This window comes from Salvelinus sp. IW2-2015, linkage group LG35, assembly GCF_002910315.2.
Source record: "Salvelinus sp. IW2-2015 linkage group LG35, ASM291031v2, whole genome shotgun sequence".
Taxonomy (NCBI): Eukaryota; Metazoa; Chordata; class Actinopteri; order Salmoniformes; family Salmonidae; genus Salvelinus; species Salvelinus sp. IW2-2015.
The window spans coordinates 14,551,196-14,565,928 of record NC_036874.1 but is presented as its reverse complement, the minus strand read 5'-3'; the positions used below and the strand labels follow the sequence as shown (position 1 = coordinate 14,565,928).

Sequence of the window (14,733 nt, the reverse complement as noted above, 5' to 3'; positions counted from 1 at the left end):
ATTACTTGTTACTTTTATCTCTTATTCTTATCCATATTTTTTTGGAACTGCACTGTCGGTTAGGGGCTTGTAAGCATTTCACTGTAAAGTCTATACCTGTTGTATTCGGCGCATGTAACTAATACAATTTGATTTGATTTGGATTATGTTACTGTTAGATTCAGTGTAATGTATTTAATGTGGTAAAGAAGACACGTATGCGATGTACACCATATTAGAAATCCTATTCATATTTTGCAACCTGCATCATGGGTTGCAAAACCTTATGGAAAGAACTATTGTGCCTCATTTCTTATAAGGATGAGGGTTGACGAACAAGGATTCTTCACATGTTTCCTAAGACATGTGAGACTCCTCAGTCTTCACGGTTCAAAGGCAAGACAATTGGAAGAGTGTGGTCTCTGATACTGTCAGGACCTCTCAACACCTCACTCCCCTAATTATAAATGCTTATTTTACACACCGAAGTGGAAGCTTGTCAGTCCTGCACAACAAATTAGAGAATAGAAGCCGCTCTATTCACACAGGGAAAAAGTGATCTTCTTCCTAGAGATGTTGAGATCCATATTATACCCCAACACAGAACAACTCTCTGTCTCAATTTTGGAAAACAAGCACAGAGGTTAATTGAAGCCCTATGACTCTAGAGATATAATTTCCTGATGGGGGGGGGGGGTTACCAGTGCTGATGGGAAAAATATGGAGTAAATTGGCAATCGGAGGTTGGCATTTATCTCAGGTACCACCAATTGTACAGCCATTGTGCCCTTGAGCAAGGCATTATCCCCCAAACTGCTCCAGGGGTGTTGCTTTGCGGCTGACCCTGTTCTGCACCCAGCCTGTCGTGTTTGTGTGTGTGTGGGGTGTCGGGTTGAGAACCGTCACAGAAAAAATAACACGAGTGCCAATTTTCCAGTACTGTCAGGACACATTTTGACCTTTGATGTAGAGTTAGAGTTTTAGATTCAATTTAGAATCAGATTTAGATGCGGTTCGAAATGCCGACCTGGTATGACCTGTTATGAGTTCAGCCAGGTGACTGTCATGTAATGTGCCAAACAAAACGTCACAAAAAATTTTGTGTTAATTTCTGAAGGGTGTTGTCTCATCTGCCAAGAGAGTTAGCCATAATGGGTCACCATAGGCTAGAGTAGCTATCTATACACCACATCTAAGACCACATATATTTGACCACGTCAAAGAAGTGGTGGTTGCTTGTCCAAACGCAATATCCAATTGGTTGCTTGTCCAAAAATTAAATGTAGGGCTATGCATAAGTAGAAGACAATAAGAAAACCCCAGGCCTAGAGCTCACAGCTGCTTGAGCTGAAGCCTGAGATGAACTGTCTTAACCTCAGGATTGCAGACATATTTTGGAGACTTACAGCATCCACCACCCACTCTACCTCACTCTGAGGCTCCATAATAAAACAGGTAATCCACTAATATAGACCACAACCTCAAGCAGAGAAATTAAGCAGCAGACTTAACAGTTAATTGTAGACGATTTACGTGTTATAGGAATTTTGCGGTCGGAGAGTGAGGGTGGGAATCACGTTCAGGGGTGCACTCACTGTTGCTGGCTCTCGAGGAACAGAGGGGGAGACGGGGAGAAAAGACAGGAAGAATGCTACGTCTCGCACTATATGTCTTAGAGGCTGGGTCTCCTCATAGAAACTTAATGTAATTGCACTGGGAAAATARMGTGGTCTTGGTTGGGGGACTAAAATGTTAAACTCCTAACCTGGTCCCAGATCTGTTTGGGTTGTTTGCCAAATTCTATGGTCATTGGCGTGACAATGGAGCCCGCAAGACAGCACAAACAGATCTGGGACCACACTGAGGAACTCCTTTCAAGGACCTTTCTGACGGGGTCGGCCTGCTGTAAAAAAAGGCCCTGCAATGGTCAGGGCCAGCGGAGACAGGACCAGAGTCCTGAACTCAGCCACTGTCCAGCATGCTTATGTCACTGCTGTTATTTTTACAGGGTCATATTAAAAATCAAACAGGACATAGATCTGCCACCATAAGGGTATTCCGAAATCCCTGACCGTTGGCGAATGCTCTTGTCCTCCCACTCRAGGATCGACTTGTTATGACTCACAATCTTCATTCTACTATTTAGCTCTTACAATAAGTGCTGATTAGTCAGAATCTACACAGACATTATTTAACCCGTAAATCCTGAAGTGCTGTCTGTGTTTTGGTAATTAGACTCATGTTAGTGGGCTAGTATATCACAGTGGCCCCGAGGCGGACCCCTAACAGTAGGGTCATTAGAGATGAAAATGAAAAACAAGTGGGTGACATAATGTGGAAACACTGAACCKATTCAGAGGTTTCTTCATCACCCGCAGAATATTCTGCTCGCTGGGCAAATCTTACACATATTAAACACATTTTTTGTGGTCATTGGGAACAGAGCACGGAGAGTGCGACCCAGAAAAAAAAATGGTTTGTGGAATAGTGCAATATCCCTCTTCCTTCTTGAGCTTTTTCCACAGCATTCCCAAAGCGAGAGTTTACGTGAGATTAGGGATTAGGGACCTGGTGCCACTGTGGCTTTGCCTGGTCTCTCCTTGGATTATTGTATCAGGAAGTGGAGCAAGAGAGAGCGGTGTTCCCCAAGGAGGTGTTGTGACCCCCTTATCCTCTCCATGGAATGCTGTGGCCATGAAACCACGTCACTGAGGAGAAGAGKATGCTTTCGATGCACGTGACAGTATATGGAATGTATGAAAAATAACTATTTTTGTGCTAGAGAGATGGGGAGTGTGTAATTTCCGACATGGTTCTGGTTCATGCACTGTGGCCCCACATGTTTTGACATAAAGTACCAGTCAAAAGTTTGGACAAACCTACTCATTCAAGGGTTTTTCTTTATTTGTACTATTTTCTACATGGAAGAATAATAGTGAAGACATCAAAACTATCAAATAACACATATGGAATCATGTAGTAACCAAAAAAGTGTTAAACAAATCAAAATATATTTTACATTTGAGATTCTTCAAAGTAGCCACCCTTTGCTTTAATGACAGCTTTGCACATTCTTGGCATTCTCTCAACCGGCTTCATGAGGTAGTCACCTGGAATGCATTTCAATTAACAGGTGTGCCTTGTTAAACGTTAATTTGRGYAATTTCTTTTGAGCCAATCACTGGTGTTATGACAAGGTAGGGGTAKTATACAGAAGATAGCCCTATTTGGTAAAAGACCAAGTCCATATTACAGCAAGAACAGCTCAAATAAGCAAAGAAAAACGACAGTCCATCATTACTTTAYGACATGAAAGTCAGTCAATCCGGAAAAGGACCACCACAGGAAAGGAAGACCCAGAGTTACCTCTGCTGCAGAAGATAAGTTCATTAGAGTTAACTGCACCTCAGATTGCAGCCCAAATAAATGCTTCACAGAGTTCAAGTAACAGACACATCTCAAAATCAACTGTTCAGAGGAGACTGCGTAAATCAGGCCTTCYTGGTTGAATTTCTGCAAAGAAATCATTACTAAAATACAACTATCAAGAAGAGACTTGTTTGGGCCAAGAGACACGAGCAATCGACATTAAACCAGTGGAAATCTGTCCTTTGGTCTGATGAGTCCAAATTTGATGATCTCTGCATGTGTGGTTCCCACCATGATGCATGGAGGAGGAGGTGCAATGGTGTGGGGGTGCTTTGCTGGTGACACTGTCAGTGATTTATTTAGAATTCAAGGCATACTTAACCAGCATGGCTACCACAGCATTCTGCAGCGATACGCCATCCCATCTTGTTTGCGCTTAGTGGGACTATCATTTGTTTTTCAACAGGACAATGACCCAACACACCTCCAGGATGTGTAAGGACTACTTGACCAAGAAGGAGAATGATGGTGCTGCATCAGATGACCTGGCCTCCACAATCACCCAACCTCAACCCAATTGAGATTGTTTGGGATGAGTTGGACCACAGAGTGAAGGAAAGGCAGCCAACAAGTGCTCAGCATATGTGGGATCTCCTTCAAGAGTGTTGGAAAAGCATTCCTCATGAAGCTGGTTGAGAGAATGCCAAGAGTGTGCAAAGATGTCAGTACTATTAATCCACAATGTAGGAAATAGTACAAATAAAGAAAAAACACTTGAATGAGTAGGTGTGGCCAAACTTTTGACTGATACTGTATATTACCTATTTTCCCATGTTTCCCACATCATAAACGGAAACATGGCCAGGGGAACGTGAGAGTAAAAATGGGAGGAGACAGATCTACTCAGGTGTCCATCAACAAAGGCATTTYTCACTGAGGTTATTTGAAACCATTGATTTGGATATGAATCATAATGTGGGTCTGGACCCCAGCAGGAAACATAAAGAACTCATGTTGGAAAAACACAAACATATTATATGTTAGTGTTAAACAACTTCTTTGGCAAAGGCAGGCCTTCATTACAGTGACCAAAGTAATTTGGAGCATCAAAKCTGCGGCCAAGACATATAAACTGACTAGTGCAGTGATCTGGGTTTGTTATGGAGCTCTTCCTTGTTCCAAGCCTGGCATTGTGCAGCATGAAACAGAACAGACCAGACAGGACAATCCCAGTGTTGGATGCTTAAAAAGTCCATATAAAGCTAATGTGGTGATGTGTGCTTAGTGTCTCTGTAGCAGGATGTTGGCATCTGCCTTGGTCTGCTTGAAGAAAGATTGKCAAAGTTTATATTTTAAAGCCACAGTCAAACATTTGATGTAAAACTTTCAACACAATAAAACTTTAAGGATTTACTGGGCTGAATGGCTTATTTGGTTGTCTTATCCCTGATTTTTATTTGATTATCCTCACATCAACGGAAGTTAAAGCTACTTTTTAAATTCACGTGGAAAAATGACATTAATAACAATATACACGCATAATAGCATTATAATATATATTTTAAGCCCCTCAGTTTAGTGTGCATATTCTGCTGAATACTAGAAAGTAGGCCTTAGGACCAAGGGGTTAGTTATATCATCTTTATTAGGACATTCATTATCAGAAAGATGACACGTACAGGAGGAGCCTGACTCATCATCATACCCAAATACCTATCACATAGTACCTTCAACATCAGGGCAGGAGTGCCTGGGTAATTGTCAAAATGTGTGCAACATTGTCACCTGCTGTTTAATTGCGAATATTGCAACAACCACATCTGATAATGTCAACAAAAGTTTGATGTTGTGTATTTTGTTGATATGAATAATGACACTAACGGAAATTCTAAACATATATTAATATTCCGTCATCACTAATTTCACCCACCATAACATCAAGAGAGCTCACCATGATATCATTGGGTTGATTTGTGCTACATATGGTAGCCGGCGGAGAGAAGAAATAGCGAATCTTCTTAACTGAAAAGTGAAGTAGCGCTTCCTGTATACTCACGTGTTTTATGAAGGAAGCATTTTGAGGCATTTGCATCTTGGCTTTGTAGTAGCCAGACAGTTGATTGATTTTTTACTTTGAAAATTGTCAATATGTCATCGTTTAGAAAGGCATTGAAGTCCCAACAAAAAAATCACAAAGAAAGATCCCAGGTAAGGATGAGATAGTTGTTACGTTAGCTTTCCATGAAGCAATGCTATTGTTTGTTTAGCTACCAATGTGTAAAGTATTGACTGGTGTGATTGGTGGTTGTTGACATGTAGCATTATGCTGCTAACGACAATGTGCATTTGGTTCCTGTTGCCTACTGTAATAACTAACGTTAACTAACTAATAATCTGTTTCATTTTGTGCCACAGCCTGGTTTTCGAAAACATCTGGGACATCTTGAAAAGAAGAAAGATTACAAACTTCGTGCAGAGTAAGTCAATCTAATTCATGGATATTCTATTAACACTTATTCACGGGTGGGTATAATTTGTGTAACGTTCCAACAGGAATCTGTTCCAAAAACTTTGTAAAGTACAAGGATGCTAACAAACAACGCATACAAAGTAGCACGATCAATTCACCTAGCTAACTAGCTGCCGAATAGGCATCAACTCACCACGTAGCTTATTCTTAATGTTTGTCCATAGGCTACCAGAGTGAGGACAGACATTTTTCGGAATAAACGTGGTGAGTGAAAAAAATATGAAATAGCCCGCTCCCTACCCGGTATCTTATTCGGCCGCTATACAACTTTATATGTGTTGTTTGTTGGCAACTTTGTTATTTACAAAGTTTTTGGAACAGAGTCCTGTTGGAAAGTTACACAAATTATACCCACCCCATATTCACRTTTGCTGAACTGTCACATGTGCTACACAGCTAACTATGTGTGGTCCATGTACAGATGTGATTTGGTTGCTGATCTTATACCCTTTTGTTTGGATATTTTCAGTGACTACCACAAGAAACAGAACACCCTTGCTGCTTTGTGTAAAAAAGCCTTGGACAAGAACCCTGATGAGTAAGTCATCACTCAGGGGATGTTACTTAGCCTGGCCCCAGGTCTGTGCTGTCTTGTCAACTCCTCTGGTCATTGTCAAGCCAAACACAATGGAGTAAGACCGCACAGGTCTGGGACCAGGTTATACAAGAGTAGCCAGGTCCCAGATCRTTTTGTGCACTTGCCAACTCTATTGCTTATTGTCAAGCGTGATAATCAGTTGGCATGATGGCACAAACAGACTGACACTCGGGCTAATACAATAGCTAGCCTATATATGGTCATTTCATGTTTGACTGTTTTACCATGTCCATATTTCATCCTTGCTTCCATCCAAAACATGATTTATTAATGGTTGTGCCATTTCTGCAGTCTGATAATAAAATCCCCTCTCATCTCTGGTCCRCTTGTGTTCTGAAAGGATGGAGTGCATGTGTCGAATAAGGCTAAAGGAACAGAAGAGGAGAATACAGAGGAACAGAGGAAGGTGATGAGGARGCAGGATATCAGATATGTGGAGATGAAGAGAGTGGCTGAGGGCAAGGTAAGAGCTCACTGGTGCCTTGTAAACTGGAATAAACGGTTCCTTATGTTCTTGAATGACCTCATTTCCTTTTAGCTGTATGAATAGATAAATTAATGGCCTGTGAATATGTACAGTGTGAAATTGTGAGGGAATCTATGCCAGTCAGCACCATTTAAGAGCCTATGAAAAGCAATTGAACAACAATTGATCCCGTGGGGTGCAACATGCAGACTGTGGCTTTCTTGTACTCACTCAGTTCAGTCACTGAAGTTGTCAATGGTGGTATACAGTGGTGAAAGTGCCGGCTTAAGTGTTTTGAATTGCCTTCAGAACATTGAGAGGTTGAAATCGGAACTCCATCTCCTGGACGCTGACGGCAAACAGGAAAACGGGCACACCTTCGACGTGGACTCGAAGCAAAAAAGGTAGAGGAATACATTAATACAAACACCAAAGTATATGCACACTGCGCAGTGTTATTTTGTAGTATTGCATTGGATATGTCATACAGAAGGCCATTAACTCRCACTTTTGTCATGCATACAGACATTCTTCTTGTACACCAAGGTATTAGGGCCCATATTCATAAAGCGTCTAAGAATAGGAGAGCCGATCTAGGATCAGGTCCCCCTGTCCTTGTAATGTAATTCATTACAATGTAAAAAGCCAAACTGATCCTAGATCAGCACTCTCAATCTGAGACGCTTTATGAATAGTTAAAGGAAAAATGTCTGATCCAGCGGCTGTATCTCTGCCTGCTTGAATGGCAAATAGCTCAGATACACATGAAAACATGAAATGACCTTGGGAATCGATATAACATCTCACAGAGATGCACAAATATGATAGAACATTCAAAGTGGGTGAATCTTTCTTTTAACTGAAGATTGTTTTTAACGACCATCTGAAACTGACAGAGCCCTGATTTCTCCTGGTTTTGTGTTCCACCACAGTAGCAGACTTTGACTTGGCCAGCCACCTGGATACAGCTCCTGAGCTGGTGGACAGAGTGTACAACCGGCCCACCCTCCATACGCTGGAGAGCAACACCATCCAGGGTGCCGTGGAGCCTCTCAGTATAAAGGTCAGTCAGGACTGTCCCTCAGCAATGGGTACATTCGTTTTAGCTCACCCAGGGCACCGGGGTGGGTAGYGTTTGCACATTTTAGACCATTCCAGTCTTTCATTCAAGGCCTTTGTTAGCATAAATGATGATGGTGTGGTTATTCAACTCCCTACAGAGTATTTCTCTGTTACATGTATTGATGTTTTTGTTTGTTTTCCTCTCTGCAGAAGTTGGCCAGACAGAGGAAGCACCAGTATAAGATCTTGTCCCAGCGGATTGACCGGGAGAAGAAGATGTTTGTCATTGGCCAGAAGATCCAGACCCGCAAAGACCTACACGTGAGTAGGGGATGACTGCAAGCCGTAGAAGCTTAATGATTCGTAATGCTTAAGACGGTGGTTGGGAAGACATGGATTTTGTATCGATGGGGTATTTCTAYGCGTGTCACATGTTAGCAAAGCCAAAGGTACATTTCRRCCCTCTGGTGGACAAGTTGTGCTTAATTCTAGGCTTTTCAATTGGGTTCTGTTCTAATTCATCCAATTCTATCCACTGTCCCAAAGGGGGCATCTACTTCTAGAAAGAACAGCCTGCTTGTTAACTATAGAGGAGGTTTCTTTGATCCTCGTTGTGCTTGTGTGTCTCCCCCAGAATACGGTGACACACTAAACAATAGAATGTTCAACAGTATTACCATCTCTATGGTGTCTCCTCTCTGTCCAGGATAAGAACGTGAAGGTGAGCAAAGAGACGGTCAATGCCTCTGCCGTCTACAAGTTTGAAGCTAAGAGGAAGCGATGAGAAACCTCTTTGAACAGGAAACGCATCATCAACCAGACATTTCTGTGGCCTGTTATACAATCACCATTCGGTCTCCATCGGACAGTGGTCCCGTGTGGCTCAGTTGGTAGAGCATGGCGCTTGCAACGCCAGGGTTGTGGGTTCATTCCCCACGGGGGGACCAGGATGAATATGTATGAACTTTCCAATTTGTAAGTCGCTCTGGATAAGAGCGTCTGCTAAATGACTTAAATGTAAAAATGTAAATGTAATGYGAACTTTGGTTTTCCTATTGCAATTCATGTGGATATGGACTAGTGAAATGGTCAGGGAATAACCTCTCAATTGTTGTTGGAGACATAGATTGATCTCTATGGTTGCAGCAATMAGTTTTTGTACATATTTATCAAAGGATATAAGTTTTATTGTATGAATAAATTGTTTTGAGACAAATTTCTAAGCCTCAATATTGTATATGTCTATGCCAAATGTCTTTTTTTTAGGTTCATATGAGTATTTATCAATCTCATGCTGTTCAGTTATACTACCAGTAGATGGCACTAGTGTACTTCATCAATGTACAGGTAACTGCCAAAATAATGGAAACACTTGAGTAAATATAAAGGATACGAAGTATATGGAAAGCTGGTGCTTTCACACAGGTGTGGTTCCTGATTTTATTGAGCAATTAACATCCCATCATTCTTAAGGTCATGTATAAAAATACTCGGCACGCCATTATTCTGGGCATTATTTTGGCTACCATGGCTATGCCGCCATAGGCTGACAATGCCCCCGTGCACAAGTGGTCACTGAATGGTTTGAAGAACATGAACACTATGTAACCCATATGCCATGGCCGTCTGTCACCCGTTCTCAACCCAYTTGAACACTTATGGGAGATTCTGGAGCGGCGCCTGAGACGGTGCTCTACATCACCAAAACACAAAATTATAGAAATTCTTGTTGAAGAATGGTGTCGCATCCCTCCAATAGAATTCCAGGCACTTGTAGAATCTATGACGAGGTGTGCTGAAGCTGTTCTGGAGCATGGTATCCCAACGCCCTATTAAGACACTTTATTTWGGTGTTTCCTTTATTTTGGCAGAGGGTCTAGATGGAAGATTTGAAGTAAGTACAGTTGTGCTTAACTTGCTCTCGCCGCTCAGGACTGCTCAATTCAAGAACGTTATAGTGTAGTTAGTATTTTCTTTGCYTCGTTTYAAGACCAATTATGATCTACATAACATAAGACTAATCAGAATTGWCATTGATATACAGTACCAGTCYAAAGTTTGGACGCACTTAATCATTCCAGGGTTTTTCTTTATTTTTTAAAATGTACTACATTGTAGAATAATAGTGAAGACATAACTATAAAATAACACATGGAATCATGTAGWAACCAAAAAAGTGTTAAACAAATCAAAATATATTTTAGGTTCTTCAAAGTAGCCACCCTTTGCCTTGATGACAGCTTTGCACACTTGACATTCTCTCAACCAGCTTCATGAGGTAGTCACCTGGAATGCATTCACACTTAAACATGTGCTGCACTTGTTAAGTTGTGGAATCTTTCTTTCCTTAATGCGTTTGAGTCAATCAGTTGTGTTGTGACAAGGTAGGGTTGGTATACAGAAGATAGCCCTATTTGGAAAAAAGACCAAGTCCATGTTATGTGTAAGAACATATCTAATAGGCAAAGAGAAATGACAGTCCATCATTACTTTAAGACATGAAGATCAGTCAAGTTTATTCAAGTGCAGTCATAAAACCATCAAGCGCTATGATGAAACTGGCTCTCATGAGGACCGCCACAGGAATGGAAAACCCAGAGTTACCTCTGCTGCAAAGGAAAAGTTCATTGAGTTACCAGCCTCAGAAATTCCAGCCAAATAAATGATTCACAGAGTTCACAGTAACAACGAACAATCTCTAACATCAACTGTTCAGAGGAGACTGGCGTGCACCAGTGCCTTCATGGTTGAATTGATGCAAAGCAAACCCCTACTACAGATACACCAATAAGAAGAAGAGAACTTGCTTGGGCCAACGAAACACACAGCAATGGATATGTAGACCGGTGTAATACCAAATTTGAGATTTTTTGGTTCCAACCCCGCCGCCTCTCTTGTGAGAATGCAGAGTAGGTGAAAGGATGAGTCTCCGCATGTGTGGAGGTGCTTTGCTGTGACACTGTCATGATTTATTTTAGAATTCAAGGCACACTCTAACCAGCATGGCTACCACCACACTTCTGCAGCGATACGCCATCCCATCTCCTTTGAGCTTAGTGGGACCTATCATTTGTTTTTTCAATAGGAACAATGAGCCAACATACCTCCAGGCTGTTGTAAGGGCTATTTGACCAAGAAGGAGAGTGTGGGTACTGCATTAGATGACCTGGCCTCACAATCACCCGACCTCAACCCAACTGAGATGGTTTTGGAGAAGTTGGACCGCAGAGTGAAGGAAAAGCCAGCCAACAAGTGCTCAGCATATGTGGGATCTCCTTCAAGACTGTTGGAAAAGCATTCCCAGGGGGAAGTTGGTTGAGAGAATGGCCAGAGTGCAAAGCTGTCATCAAGGCAAAGGGTGGCTACTTTTGAGAATCTCAAAATATAAATTTTATTTGGGCTTTGACTAGGCCATTCCAAGACATTTAAATTGTTTCCCCCTTTAAACGCAACATCGAGGTTCGCTCTTAGGCAGTCATGCCCCGCGTACTAGGGTTCGATCTGTCCTGCTGGTAAGGTGAACCTCCGTGCCCAGTCTCAAATCTCTGGAAGAACTGAAACCGGTTTCCTCTCAAAATTTCCTGTATTTAGCGCCATCCATCATTCTTTCAATTCTGACCTAGTTCCCAGTCCCTGGCCGATGGGGAAACAACATCCCCACATGCACGATTCTCACCACCAATGCTTCCACTGTGGGGATGGATGTTTCGGGGGTGTATGTGAGATGTTGGGGTTTGCGCCAGACATAGCATTTTCCTTGAGACTAATATTTAGCTTTTGGCCATCATCTGACACGACCAGTACCTTCTTCCATATGTTTGGGGAGTCCTCCCACATGGCTTTTGGCAAACACCAAACGTGTTTGCTTATTTTTTTCTTTAAGCAATAGCTTTTTTCTGGCCACTCTTCCCGTAAAGCCCAGCTCTGTGGAGTGTAAGCTAAAGTGGTCCTATGGACAGATACTCCAATTCCGCTGCGGAGGCTTTGCAGCTCCTCAGGTTGTCTTTGGCCTCTTTGTTATTTTCTGAACATTAAATGCCCTCCTTGCCTGGTCTGTGAGTTTTGGTGGGCGGCCCTCTCTTGGCAGGTTTGTTGTGGTGCCATATTCTTTCCATTTTTTTAATAATGGATTTAATGGTGCTCTGTGGGATGTTCAAAGTTTTMGATATTTTTTTATAACCCAACCCTGATCTGTACTTCTCCACAACTTTGTCCCTGACCTGTTTGGAGAGCTCCTTGGTCTTCATGGTGCTGCTTGCTTGGTGGTGTTGCATACTCTTGGGCCTTTCAGAACAGGTGTGTGTATATACTGAGATCATGTGACACTTAGATTGCACACAGGTGGACTTTATTTAACTAATTATGTGACATCTGAAGGTAATTAGTTGCACCAGATCTTATTTAGGGGCTTCATAGCAAAGGYGGTGAATATATATGCACGCATCACTTTTTTCTGTTTTTTAATAAAAAAAATTAAACAAGTTCTTTTTTTAAATTTCACTTCACCAATTTTGACTATTTTGTSTATGTCCATTACATGAAATCCAAAATATAAATCCATTTAAATTACAGGTTGTAATGCAACAAAATAGGAAAAACGCGAAGGGGGATGAATACTTTTGCAAGGCACTGTAGGTGTGTCCAAACGTTTGACTGGTCCAGTTTTTATAGCTGCCATTATACCTGTGAAAAGTTTTCCTCTTTTCACTTTTTTTGCATAATTTGGACACTGAATGTTCAGATCTTCAACCAAAACCTCATATTAGAGAAAGGGAACCTGAGTGAATAAATAACACAATGTTAATAATTAGTTTTTTTATTTAATTAACAAAGTTATGCAACACCCAAAAAATGAATTGCCCCTTTACACTTCAACTCCACTATAAGCGTTGCTTTGCCATCAGTTTGGTGTCAATGTGACGTTCTACCTGATACACAGAGCATGTTGTTTCGAAAGCAGAGAGGAGCAGAGGGGAAGAACCTCTTTATTCTATTTTCCCTTACTCTACTGCACCATATTCATCGATTTATGCGTAAGTACAATAGCTTTGTTAGTTTTTCATAAATATTCATTCAAATGTTGCTAGTGGTTGTACTAAATCATCCTCTAATTTCACAAGTTGCTTTTTACATTGTGAACCTAGCTAGTCAATGTAGCTAGCTACAGTGCCTTCAGAAAGTATTCACACACTTTTTCCACATTTTGTTGTTTTACAGCCTGAATTTAAAATGATTGAATGTAGACCCTTCGTCACTGACTTACACACAATAAACCCCATAATGTCAAATTGGAGTTATGTTTATAAAAAATTTCACAAATTAATAAAAAATGTAAAGGGGAAATGAATTGAGTCAATAAGTATTCAACCCCTTTGTTATGGCAACCCTAAATAGGAGTAATCATTTGCATAACAAGTCACATAATAAGTTCATGGACTCACATGGTGTTTAACATCATTTTGAATTTCTACGCTGATCTCTGTACCCCCACACACATCTGTAAGGTCCTTCACTCGAGCAGAGAATTTCTAACACAGATTCAACACAAAGATTTTCCGACGCCTCATTAAAAAGGGCACCTATTGGTAGATGGGTAAAAAAAAAAAGCAGACACATTGCCTATCCCTTTGAGGCATGAAGTTATTAATTCCACTTTGGATGGTGTATAATACACCCAGTCACTACAAAATTACAGTTGTCCTTCCTAACTCAGTTGCTAGAGAAGGAAGAAAACCGCTCAGGGATTTTACAGTGTGGCCAATGGTGGACTTTAGCTTGGACGCTGGCCAGCGATTCTTTAGCTTGGACGCTGCCATTGGATGTGACACAACGCGAACACAACACGGGCAGTGAAGTAGCTTTCATTTGATTTCAATGGAAGCATTTCCTCAATGTCTGACAGCTGTGACAACGCCAGACACCCGATGGCTATAGTGTAGCAGGGCCTTTAGTCTCAATAACTGGTTGAGACCAAAAGGCCCGAACCGCTTCAACCCCCAAGCCATAACATGCTGAACAGTAAATCAAATGGCTGCCCGGACTATTTGTGTTGACTCTCTTGTACCGGCTCTATGCATACTTACACATACTACACTGACACTCACACACACACACATAGAATACACAACGCTGCAACACATATCTGGATCCCAAGAATGGCGTAGCAGTCGGACCGTGTGTTTGCTCATGTCCCTGTAAATAGCCGGTTTCGTCCTTTTTTTTCGTATATATTTTTAATCTCATTTCCCACCTATGATCTAAATATACTTTCCCCACCCGCCTCCCCAATCTGTGAAATACGGATCTGCTAATTTATATTGTTATAACTGGAACTCCATCAGCAGCTAGCCAGCTAACTAAGCTTACTAGCTAGTGTAACTGTAGCACGGCTAGCGGTCCTTCACCTTCAAGCTCGGAACCAGCCAAGCTTAACAGCTGATATCAACAGTTTATTGCGCGATATCAACCCAGAGCTATCAGACTGATTTTCTCCACCACATCACCGGATTCTGACGCAAGCTTCTGGCAATTACACGGATCATCGCAGCTAAGCTAATGACCCGTAGTAGCTACTGCTGCTAACGCCTCTGTCCCGAAGCAGCACCAAGTTAGCCTTGGAGGCTAGCCTCGAGCTAGGCCCATCTTGCCGGCTAGCGAAGAGGTCTACCAGGCGAATCTTGGGCTACAATACCTCTTTTTGCCAATTGGACTGGCTTTTTTTTGCCGACA

At 41.7% G+C, this 14,733-nt stretch overlaps 2 protein-coding genes across 2 annotated transcripts; both read left to right on the top strand.

Annotated features, from left to right (window-relative positions):
- The first annotated feature begins 5,412 nt into the window (after nucleotides 1–5,412).
- Nucleotides 5,413–7,963, top strand: LOC139023723 (probable U3 small nucleolar RNA-associated protein 11). Its single transcript, XM_070437401.1, has 6 exons — nucleotides 5,413–5,556; nucleotides 5,764–5,825; nucleotides 6,348–6,416; nucleotides 6,817–6,939; nucleotides 7,252–7,346; nucleotides 7,875–7,963. Exons 1-4 carry the CDS (start codon nucleotides 5,497–5,499, stop codon nucleotides 6,884–6,886), a joined length of 261 nt encoding a protein of 86 aa, XP_070293502.1. The 5' UTR covers nucleotides 5,413–5,496; the 3' UTR covers nucleotides 6,887–6,939; nucleotides 7,252–7,346; nucleotides 7,875–7,963.
- On the top strand, nucleotides 6,886–8,875 carry LOC112067957 (probable U3 small nucleolar RNA-associated protein 11). The gene is made up of 6 exons (XM_070437415.1): nucleotides 6,886–6,939; nucleotides 7,252–7,346; nucleotides 7,468–7,478; nucleotides 7,875–8,005; nucleotides 8,215–8,325; nucleotides 8,711–8,875. Exons 1-6 carry the CDS (start codon nucleotides 6,886–6,888, stop codon nucleotides 8,786–8,788), a joined length of 480 nt encoding a protein of 159 aa, XP_070293516.1. The 3' UTR covers nucleotides 8,789–8,875.
- Nucleotides 8,876–14,733: the final 5,858 nt, after the last annotated feature.